Source organism: Oncorhynchus clarkii, chromosome 23 (genome assembly GCF_045791955.1).
Source record: "Oncorhynchus clarkii lewisi isolate Uvic-CL-2024 chromosome 23, UVic_Ocla_1.0, whole genome shotgun sequence".
Lineage (NCBI taxonomy): Eukaryota > Metazoa > Chordata > Actinopteri > Salmoniformes > Salmonidae > Oncorhynchus > Oncorhynchus clarkii.
Window position 1 is genome coordinate 22,473,797 of NC_092169.1, and position 12,359 is coordinate 22,486,155.

General features: G+C 43.2%; 1 protein-coding gene across 2 annotated transcripts in view; it reads left to right on the plus strand.

Moving 5' to 3' along the window:
- Positions 1-12,359, plus strand: part of LOC139381446 (hypoxia-inducible factor 1-alpha inhibitor-like) — a 30,703-nt gene that overhangs the window by 8,424 nt on the left and 9,920 nt on the right. For both annotated transcript variants that reach the window (XM_071124987.1, XM_071124986.1), the window contains exons 2-5: positions 2,665-2,915; positions 8,482-8,630; positions 9,375-9,520; positions 9,778-9,884. In XM_071124987.1, coding sequence (XP_070981088.1) covers positions 2,665-2,915; positions 8,482-8,630; positions 9,375-9,520; positions 9,778-9,884 — 653 coding nt within the window. The remainder of the gene's footprint in view (positions 1-2,664; positions 2,916-8,481; positions 8,631-9,374; positions 9,521-9,777; positions 9,885-12,359) is intronic.

Genomic DNA, 12,359 nt, shown 5'->3' on the forward strand with positions numbered 1-12,359 from the left:
TTTTGGTTACTACATGATTCCATATGTGTTATTTCATAGTTTTGATGTCTACAAATACATTTAAAAACATTTGACTGGTACTGTATGTCAGGAGCTCCTCCAGATGATGTTCCTGGCACTGAATGAACTGTGTATCCAGCGTAACTTGGAGATGAGCCTATTGCAACCTCAGCATTCGAAAGCATAATATTTGGTGCACTTCCAGAAGGACTTATTTGTGGTCTGTTGTTTCCATCCGTAGGTGTAGCCTTCATGCCTTCGGGGCTCCCGAGTGGCGCAGCGGTCTAAGGCACTGCAGTCCCTGGTTCGAATTCAGGCTGCATCGCATGTGTCTGTGATTGGGAGTCCCATAAGGCGGTGCACAATTGGCCCAGCGTCGTCCGGGTTTGGCTGGGATAGGCCGTCAATGTAAATATTTGTAATTAAAAAAATCTATACATTTAATAAAAATATGAAATTCCCCTGGTTATGAAAGTGGTGATGTCCCGGTTTCTTGTTCTGACCGCTAAGAATAATGAATGCAGAGGGTAGCAGTGCAGGGTCTTTTTTAAGCAGAATATTATTATTTATTATTATTATTTATTTATTTATTATTATTATTATTATTATTATTATTATTATTATTATTATTATTGGCATATGAACGACTTGCAATTAGATTGATGGACAATCAAAGCCATCCATCCAACCCATTTATACAGATCTGCCAATTCAAAGAGGACAGTTTCAAAGGTAATGTGTAATGGCCTATTTATTATTCAATGGCTGCATACATTTGCGTTCATTCTCTAAAGTCTAGCCTACTGTATTGTTTGTCTGCCTGTCTTGGTGAGAATCTCAAGTTTAAAAAATCCTAAAATAGGCTCCTTCAGGTTGTGCCTATTATTATTCACCCGAGTGTCCTCGCCAGCCAGGGTACAACATTCCAATGTTGAAGTCTTGTAACTCTCTCTGGCATACTCTTTTTCTTGAAAATTGGAACAATGGTAGAGATGGACAAATACTGATTTCAAAAGAAAATGGACTACGTTCTCATTCATATTATCAGGACATGAGGTGAGTATCAAAATAGTTTTAAAAGATGTCCTTGCCTTAAAGTTGCACCTCGGGTAGATCTTCAGTATAGCCAATAGCAGGGATGGGGAACTCCGGTACTCGGGCTGGAGTGGTGTCAGATCCCCCCCCCCCCCCAATCCGTAATCAATACAGCTGATTTCAACTAATTGCATTCTAAACTGAAGATCATGATTAGTTGATTATTGGTGTCAGATGTGTTCGCTGGGGCAAAAGTGTGGACTGGAGGTGCCCATCCATGGCCTATAGAGTCAACTCAATATGGTATTCCTTGGTCTTTTATACAGCAATTTTTTTTAAAAATTAGAATCATGCTGACATGAGCAGTGTGAGGCCAGTTGCCTCTGTGATCCAAATATAGATTTTTGAGAGGAAAGTGGGAAAGTATGAAAAGGATGGTGGTCCCACTTATGACCTGTGGTGAACTCGGATGGGGGAGGAGGAGGGATAGAGTCTTGACCAGAAATCTTGACCGGAGCAATTAGAGCTGGCACAACTGAGCAATTGGGGAGAAGGGCCTTGGTCAGGGAGGTGACCAAGAATCCGATGGTCACTCTGACAGAGCTCCAGATTTCCTCTGTGGAGATGGGAGAACCTTCCAGAAGGACAACCATCTCTATAGCACTCCACCAATCAGACGTTTATGGTAGAGTGGCCAGACGGAAGCCACTCCTCAGTAAAAGGCACATGACAGCCTGCTTGGAGTTTGGCAAAAGGCACCTAAAGGACTCTCAGACCATGAGAAACAAGATGATCTGTTCTGATGAAAGCAAGATTGTGTGGCAGGGACTGGGAGACTAGTCAGGATCGAGGCAAAGATGAACGGAGCAAAGTACAGAGAGATCCTTGATGAAAACCTGCTCTAGAGCGCTCAGGACCTCAGACTGGGGCGAAGGTTCACATTCCAACAGGACAACGACCCTAAGCACACAGCCAAGACAACGCAGGACTGGCTTTGAGACAAGTCTCTGAATGTCTTTGAGTGGCCCAGCCAGAGCCTGGACTTAAACCCGATCGAACATATCTCATCGATGCTCCCCATCCATCCTGACAGAGCTTGAGAGGATCTGCAGAGAAGAATGGGAGAAATTCCCCAAATACAGGTGTGCCAAGTTTGTAGCGTCAAACCCAAGAAGACTTGAGCCTGTAATCGCTGCCAAAGGTGCTTCAACAAAGTACTGAGTAAAGGGTCTGAATACTTTATATAAATGTCATGTCAGTTATTTTATTTATTTATACATTTGCAAACAATTTTGAACCTGTTTTTGCTTTAGCATTATGGGGTATTGTGTGTAGATTAAAAAAACCTGTAACCTGTAAAATTTGTAAAAAGTTGAGGTCTGAATACTTTCCAAATGCACTGTAGGTCTATTACTATTAGTAATGCATGCATGTGTTCACAAATTATGCAAAAAGGTTTAATTCATTTTATCGAATTAAAGGCATTTTTTGCTTGCTTCAGTCCTATATTATAAGTAATGGGTAGATCAGAGTACATGCAGTCTTTGCATGTATGCTATTTTTGTTATAATCCCATCCATTTCTGTTATTCTAATCTTATCTAACATGTCCTACTTTTTTTGTTTCCAGGAACCATTGGTTTTAACAGACACCAATCTAGTGTATCCGGCTCTGAAGTGGGACGTCGCGTACCTGCAGGAGAACATTGGGAGCGGGGACTTCTCTGTGTACATAGCGGAAAACCACAAATTCCTCTACTATGACGAGAAGAAAATGGCCAACTTTGAGAACTTTTTACCCAAGTCTCGACGGATAGACATGAAATTCTCTGATTTTGTGGAGAAAATGGAGAAAACGCAGGAAGAGGGAGGAGACGAGAGGTAATGTTTTTGTCTAAATGGGTAGGTATATGTCCTGCTGCATTTGAGCTAGGTCCTTAGGGACAGTTGATTAGAAAGATTCTAAATTTTCTCAATGCGTAATAAAAAATTACATGCTTTCCAGTCTAGGTGTTTACATTGCTGGTGTGTGTATCCAGTGAAATCTAATGCAGGAACTGAAATGTAGCTCTGTTGAATGACTTAAGTGTTTTATGTCGGCACCTTGGGAACTCTTTGTACCACTCTCATCTGACTGAGTTACTTGGCCTGGGACACACGCACTCACTCATATCACTTGCTGCACTGAGCCCCTTCCTTAGAACTAATGATTGCTGCTTGTGTCCACATATCTGTAGATTTATTCAGTCAAATAAGTTTGCTGTCAAATTTAAGTTTGCACAAAACCACCACAACAGTACAAAGATTCCTTGCAACATTTGTTGCATGGCAATACTATTTTTTGATTCTGATTTAAATCATTCTTTGTGGTTTGGATAGGAATGCTTTCTCCTGAGCCGAGAGGAAGGTTTATATTGGCAAAACAAGCTTTCATTTCCTGATGCACATAATCTTCCTGAGTACACTTGACTCCTGATGCAAACTCCTGTGGAAGTGCTTTTCAGTTCAACTGTACCTATTCAATTACATTCCTCTTAATTTCTCTGGATATCAGTGTGCACCACTGAGCACAACTATTTTATTTTAATTAAGGCATATTGTTTTGGGGGAGGGGGTTCAACAGATTTCTGGTCCAACAGATGGAAAAGGGGTCTTAGAAAACATCTCCAAGAAATACTATTGTTGAAGTTGAGACACTTGCCTACTAATATAAACTTCTATATTTAATTTTGAAAAAATGATTTTCATAAAATCACAAATAGCGATTTAAATATTCACTTTTTGAAAATCTTCCTCTGATTTGCAATCCAAAGGGTCCCAGCTACAACATGCATGGTCGGTTTGTTAGATAAAATCCTTCTTTATATCCTAAAAAGTTAGTTTAGTTTGCACCATCGATTTTGAGTAATCCACTCGGTCAACGCGCAGAAAAAGGAATCCAAAAAGATACCGCTAAACTTTGTTAAAACAAGGCAAAATATGTTTCTATTCAATCTTCAGGTACCCTAAAATGTAATTAAACTATAATATTTCATACGGAAATAAGTATGTTCAATAGAAAAGCAAAATTAGCAGGTGTGCATCCTTTTCGGTTCCAAATCTGACTCCCAGTACTATAACTCAAAATTATTCTTCGTTTGGGAAGAAACAAGCCAGAAACCTTGAACAAAGACTGTTGACATCTAGTAGAAGCCATAGTGGGAGCTGGATCTGGGAGCTGGATTTGCATATGACCTTGTAAGTTGCATTGGAAGAGCATGGGCTCTCAAACCAACCAGAATTTTTTTTCCCCCTCTGGATTTTCTCCTACCATATCAATTGTGTTATAGTCTCAGACATTATTTTAACATTATACAAATTTCAAAGTGTTTTCTAACCAATGGTACCAATTATATGCATATCCTGGCTTCTGGGCCTGAGTAACAGGCAGTTTACTTTGGGCACGTCAGTCAGACAGGAAGTGGAGAAAAATAGACCCTAGCCTGAAGTTTTAATTTAAAAAAATATTGCCTATTGTCTAGTCATTCTCTTACAAAAGCCAGTCTGTTAGATATTTTCAAATTTCTCTCCCTCATGAGGGAGGATAAAAAAGTTCACAGAAGTAACAAGTAAAGGTAGACTTACCAATTAGTTAGTGTTTTCTTTTTATAAATAACAATTTTGTTTATGATTTATTAAGTGATTAAAACTTGTCATTCTGTTACAAAATCTGTAACTAAATGACTGCAATTTAATTGGCTAAAATGGGAAATCACAGTCACAAACCACAGTTGGGCCACCTGCTGCTGTCCTCCCTTCCACTGGCATGCTGTTACTGTGCCTTCAGAAAGCATTCACACCTCTTGACTTTGTCAAAAAAAAAATTGTGTTACAGACTGGATTCAATCAATATTTTGTCACTGGCCTACATGCACTAGCCCATAATGTCAAAGTGGAATTATGTTTAAAAACATGTTTAAACCAGTTAATTAAATGAAAAGCGTGCATGTCTTGAGTATTCAACTCCTTTCATTATGGCAAGCCTAAATAAGTTCAGGAATTAACATTTGCTTAACAAGTTGCATAATAAGTTGCATGGACTTGTGCGCAATAATAGTGTTTAACCCTCCCGTTGTCCTTGTGTTTGGAGGGCTCCCCCTCTGTGCTCTGTGCTGGGGGTCAGCATGGCCCAGCCAGCCACTAGCGAGGCATATGTTATTGTGTGTACTGTGTGTGTAGAGAGTCTTTTAGTGGTGAGGTTGTGTGCGGCTCCCCCTCTGTGCTCGGGGTCTGAGTGACCCAGCCAGGGCAACACACGTCCAGACATGCCCCGCTGTGTGTGCAAGAGGACAGCCCAGTGGTGCACGGGTGAACTGCACACGGCTACACACGCACAGGGGCGAACACGCACCTCGTTGATTCACGTCGTCTCCCGTGTAAGCTGGCCGTAGAGAGGACACTAATATTGTCAGCGGCACACAGTCATCGGTTCCCCCGTGCCGTGTGCTCTTCCCCGCTGCTCAGTGGACCCGATCAGGTGACCCAGGCCGCCATGGCCGTGTGTTTCACCGCTGTGCAGGTTCTAGAACAGATCTTCAGCATTGACCAAGAAGACTACTCTGATTCCGGCTCAAGCCCAAAGGGAGACGTTGCTGTCGAAAAACGGCAAAATCAAATGGTTCCCTTGTGGCCTGTGGCCGCCACAGGGCCCGTGTGATCTGCCACGCTGGCCCGGACGAGACTCCGGGCCCTACGGCCTATGCCGTGACTCGCGACATCGCGTCCACCTTCCACCGGTTCGTCACACCAGCGATAGAAAGGATCATTCTGGAAATGACAAATCTGCACAGGGCGAGAAAATACGTCGACGGCTGGTGAGCCATGGACGCCACCGACCTGCGCGCCTACGTAGGGCTGCTGCTCCTAGCGGGTGTCTACAGGTCCCAAGGCGAGGCCGCGGCCAGCCTGTGGGACGCGGAGAGTGGCAGGACCGTGTTCCGAGCCACCATGCCGCTCAAGTCCTTTCACAAGTACTCGGCTGCTGCGATTCGATGATCGCCAGTCGAGACCCTCGAGACTCGCCACGGACAAACTCGCAGCCATACGAGAGGTCTGAGACCATTGGGAGGCGCGGCTGCCGGCCCTCTACACCCCAGGGCCTGACGTGACAGTGGACGAGCAACTGGTCCTGTTCAGAGGTACTGTGCGTGTGTGTACGTATGTATATATGTGTATAGAGAGGTAGCAGTAGTAGATGTGTGTGTGTGTAACATAAACACCGTTGGCCCCAATGAGCCAGTAATGAATGCTAATCTCTTCTCCCCTTGCCAAAGGCTGCTGTCCTTTCCGTCAGTTCATTCCCAGCAAGCCTGCAAAATACGGCATCAAGTCGTGGGTGGCCTGCGACGCCAAGTCCAGCTACACTTGGAAGATGCAAGTGTACACTGGCAAGGCGGCCAGCAGAGACCCCGAGAAGAACCAGGGGATGCGCGTCGTCCTCGATCTGACAACGGGACTGAGCAGTCGCAATGCCACGTGTGACAATTTCTTCACCTCCTACGAACTGGGACAGCGGCTCCTCGAGAGAAACCTCACCATGGTGGGCATGGTGAGAAAGAACAAGGCCGAGCTCCCGCCGGCCCTGCTCGAGTCAAAGGGCAGACAGGTCCTGTCCTCCAGGTTTGCCTTCACGCCCACCGCCACTCTAGTGTCCTACCTGGCAAAGAAAAATAAGAACGTGCAACTTCTGACCACGCTGCACACAGAGGCCCAAGTCAGCGATCGCCGCGACAGGAAGCTGGCCGTCATCCTAGACTACAACTGCAACAAGGGCGGCGTGGACAACCTAGACGAGGTGGTCGGCACGTACAGCTGCAGACGGGTGACTGCCCGCTGGCCCCTGGTCGTCTTCCACAACATCCTTGACGTGTCCTCCTACAACGCCTTTGTCATATGGCGAGAGATCAAGCCTGACTGGATGCCTCGGAAGCGGAACAAGAGGAGGGTGTCCCTGGAGCAGCTGGGAAAGGTGTAGGCAAGACCCTAAGTAAATAGGTAAACTGGGATGTGACTAAAGAGTTAATCAGGGTAATTCTTCCACAAATAGATAGGTATTTACCTTTCCATGGTAGCAAGATCTTATCTGTTTTTGCTAACTTTCTATAACAATGTACTGTAGTGAGATCATTTATTTATTTTGGGGGATATGTATACCCAGTATATCCACATCACTGTCAGACCATTTTATTGGTAAACTACACAGTAATGTGAAAGTTGTATTTTTTTTGTGATCCAATATGTAATCTAGTACATTTTATCATTTGGTTGTAATTATATCGATCCTCTGAGGGATCCAAGTTGTGGATTTAAAAGAAACCATGAATCATCAGCGTACAATGACACCGTTGTTTTTAAACTATGGATTTCTAACCCCTTGATATTATTGTTGGATCTGATTTTAACAGCTAACATTTCGAAGGCCATAATAAATTGATATGCCCATAGTGGACAACCTTGTTTTACCACTCGACAGTTTAAAACTTTCTGAGAAGTAGCCATTATTTACTGTTTTACACCTAGGGTTACAATACATGATTTTAACCCATTTTATGAGATTCTGCAAAATGTAAATGTTCCAGGCATTTATATATAAACTCCAGTCATACTTTATCAAAAGCCTTTTCAAAGTCAGCTATGAATAGCTGACAATAGTGTTCTATTGTTTCCAGTACTTATATTATATCCTATGTATCGTCCATGTAAAACACCTGTCTGATTTATAATGAATAATGTCCGACAATACAATTTTAATTATATGTGCTATACATTTTGCTAGAATTTTTGCATCACAACACTGAAGTGTAAGGGGCCTCCTTATGTCTTACTCATTGGTAGGAAGAAGTTTGGTCCAAATCAAACGATTAATGCTTTTTAAGGTTGGTTCAACGATAAATAAAAAATTGGTTTTGATAATTCTTTTAGACATCAAATGCGCTATGCATTATGTGGGTTGAATGCTGTAACAACACAGAATAAAGCAATTAAAAGTCCCATGATGGTAGTGACTGTCTATTACTGCTTATCACTTATTAACCATCATTTAGTAACATTAACTTTACTTTCATAAAATATTTTAGTTGTGTTTATTACATTTGTTTTGCACAGTTTGGGCTTGATCTGATTTTATCTCTAGATAAACTGCGCCTTTTGAGCTCACAGAAAAAAAAACAGAACGAAATGGAATTCAAATAATTGAACCGACGTTGGTCAATTAGTTGCATGAAGGACAGTCTTATCAGTCTTATCCTATCTTTGTGTATCTATCCACATTATGCTCCACAACTAACTCCAGGGGCACTGTACTGCAGCTCTCAGTAGCTGTGCTCTTTTGAAAATAAGTGCAAAACAGAAGATCCATTTCCGTCTCCGCAGATGGGCTTATTCTATTGAATTCTACTCATCCTCCCAGGGTGTACCTGCAGCAGACCCTGAACGACACCGTGGGCAGGAAGATCGTGGTGGACTTCTTGGGTTTCAACTGGAGCTGGATCAACAAGCAGCAGAGCAAAAGGAACTGGGGCCAGCTCACCTCCAACCTGCTCCTCATAGGCATGGAGGGTAAGGAATGGACGTAGGTTGACGTTTATTGGGATAAATCTTAAACTAAAATGACAATTTTCGTCTTCATTTAAGGTTATGTTTGGGTATAAGGTTTGCATTGGGATTAGGGTTATGTTTCAAATCAGATTCTATAACTTTTTGACTGTGCCAGCTAGTGACCACCCTGTAGAGCTTCCTCCAGTACATGAGTCATCCCACTAAATGCCAACCTGTGGAGGGGACTGAGGAAGTGCTTCTAGGATACGGGACCAAGGGGCTATTAGGGACCCTGGCAAGCTGCGGCCTATAGATACAGGGGATAGCTGGATCACCAAGCAGCAGAGCAAGAAGAATTGGGGCCACCTCGCTTCCAGCCTGCTGCTCATAGGCGTGGAGGGTAAGAGCCCTATAGCAGAGACCTAACGGGCATACAGGCATTGCGGGTATAGACCTGTACGTGTAGCGGGTGAGGGAATGGAGGGTAAGGAAGGGACTCTGGGGCTTCGAGGCATGGGGATGATGACTAGCAGGTGATTTCCCTAGTCATGTCAGACAAGGAAATTATATAAATAATATATTCCATGTGGGTGCCATGTATTGCTGATGGAAAGAGTGAACTACTGTCTCAATATGCAGTAAAAGGCCTTGTGGAAAGGACGTTATGAAAGAAATCCACTCACCTTAAATCAGCTGAAATTAGCTTAAGAGCATTGCACTTGCATAGACGGATTGATAATCTTGTGATCTGCTCAATGTTTGTAGGCAATGTAACGCCAGCCCATTACGACGAGCAGCAGAACTTCTTTGCACAAATCAAAGGTTACAAAAGGTGTATCCTCTTCCCTCCGGACCAGTTTGAGTGTCTCTACCCCTTCCCCGTTCACCACCCATGTGACAGGCAGAGCCAGGTAACCCCTACTTTTTGATAAAATGTATTTGACAATTTAAAAATATAATCAACCGCACGTGGACACAATGCATAAAAAAATGATTGAGTATAACTTATTTCCATTGTAGTCCCAATTGAAACCGGTAAGAAGGCTTGTGGAATATGCCACACACAACACTGTTTTATTTGATATGCATGGATTTTCTGTTTCTCAACTGTTTCTGTTTTGTTTTTAATTAATCCAACTAACAGCAATTTTGATTTGGCCATTTTTAGGTTGACTTTGAGAACCCTGACTATGAGAGGTTTCCCAACTTCAAGAATGTAGTGGGCTATGAGACTGTGGTCGGCCCCGGAGATGTTCTTTACATCCCCATGTACTGGTAAGAGCTGTTTAATAACCACCTAGAGTCAATGTCCACGCCCCCCACAGAAATCAAATAGCATAATAAAAAAATCCACATCAAAATCTGTCTAAGCTAGAGATGGGTTGAGTCTCAATCTGCCACATCTGCCAATGTCGGCCTTCCACATCTGCAGTGGCAGGTGGCCGAACTACAGCGGTGTTTGTCAGACCAGGAGACATCCCGAAACTCTCAATAGCGATTTGGCCTAAAAAATAATATTATGGAAAGGTGAGACTTTCACAAACACTTCTGTTTGTAGCATCCTAACAGTTTGGGGTACACACTAATGTGACCCCTCTATGGACATCCACAAGCCTCACCAAACTCGTCTGTAGGTAGCCCAGTACCAGTTAAAAAAATGAATGGAAGTATACACAGAGTGTACAAAACATTAAGGACACCTGCTCTTTCCAATACATAGACTGACTAGGTGAATCCAGGTGAAAGCTATGATCCGTTATCAATGTCACTTGTTTAATCCACTTCAATCAATGTAGATGAAGGGGAGGAGAGGTTAAAGAAGGATGTTCAAGCCTTGGGACAATTGAGACATGGATTGTGTATGTGTGCCATTCAGAGGGTGAAGGGGCAAGACAAAATATGTAAGTGCCTTTGAACTGGGTATGGTAGTAGGTGCAGCGGTTTGTGTCAAGAACTGTAGTGCTGCTGTATTTTTCATTCTCAACAGTTTGGCGTTTGTATCAAGAATGGTCCACCACCCACAGGACATCCATCCAATTTGACACTACTGTGGGAAGCATTGGAGTCAACATGGGCCAGCATCCCTGTGGAACGCTTTTGACACCTTGTAGAGTCCATGCCCGACCGAATTGAAGCTATTCTGAGGGCAAAAGGGGTGGTAGCAACTCAATATTAGGAATGTGTCCTTAATGTTTTCTACACTCAGTGTATAGGGAGGTAGTTTTAGAGCCCCAAAATTGTTTAAATATGGGGGATAATAGTTGCACAGCTATTTTCAGGTCTCTCCAGAGATGTTCAAGTCCAGGCTCTGGCTGGGCCACTCAAGCACATTGAGAAACTTATCCCGAAGCCACTCCTGCATTGTCTTGGCTGTGTGCTTTGGGTCGTTGTCCTGTTGGAAGGTGAACCTTCGCCCCAATCTGAGGTCTACTGGCTATAAGCGAATGAGTGATGTGCATTTGGAGCAATACTGGCTGTATCAAAGGCTCAGCCAATCGTTCACATAACAGCAGAATGCAGCACGCGACTGAAGAGAGAAGAGCAACCAATTTGCTAGTTACAGCATCAGCGCATTCTCTGGCAGCAGAGAGTAGAAAGGCAGTCTGCCATTTACAGCAGCGCGCCCCCTGAACAATAACAAAGAGGTAGGTGAGAAGCCTGACCATAGAGACAGGGGTGAGAAGGTGATGAAGAGTACTTCATGAGCTGTAACTGAAAAACAACTGGCATTTGGAAAGTTTGAGGTGAGGGAGAAAGTGTGGTGGAACAAGTATTGTTAGCGTTAAGTAACGTTATCTTGCTAGCTGGATCAAATTCTCCGTTAGCTAGCTATAACTTAACTGATCAAGTTGGGCGGCAGGGTAGCCTAGTTGTTAGTGTTGGGCTAGTAACCGAAGGTTGCAAGTTCATATCCCCGAGCTGACAAAGTACAAATCTGTCATTCTGCCCCTGAACAAGGCAGTTAACTCACTGTTCCTAGGCCGTCATTGAAAAAAATAATTTGTTCTTAACTGACTTGCCTAGTTAAATAAAGGTCAAATACATTTTTTTATTTTTATAATTGAGTTTATGGTGTGAAAATTAGCTGGCTAATAAAGTCAGACAGCTAACTTTTGCTAGTTAACATTAGAACATCAGATGAGCTAACATTTGTAACCTAACCAATTCACTATAGTCTTAACTGGTGTAACGTTACGACTCTTTGCCATTCCTCAAGTTATAGTGCCAGCGTCCAGTAAGCAACTAACGCAATCTGTGAAATGTTGACGAGTTAACTAGCTACTATCTGTGAACTAATGTTTTCCATCTACAATATGTGGTTAATTTTCAGAATGAGAGAATTAGGTGAAAATGAGGCGTTGCTTGTTAAAACAAGTGGATTCAGGGATCAAGTGTAGCTGCCACTATAGAGGTGGTTACAAACGCTCTCACTTTTTCAATACAGTGGATAAAAAGGGGTATGCCAGGTGTACTCTGCCCAAAAGAGATCAATTATGCCAACAAAGGGTCTCATGCTCTGCTGCTGGCACATTGTAGAACAGAGAACTGGAAGGGAAGGCGACCAAAGGAAGTGTTGGCTTTGGGGAGGACCAGTGAAATATACCTGCTGTATCGTGCTATAGATGACCTGGAGCCAGTGGGTTAGGCGACGGCTATGTAGCGAGGGCCAGCCTACAAGAGCATACAGGTCGCAGTGGTAGGTAGTATATGGGGCTTTGGTGACAGAAACGGACGGCACTGTGATAGACT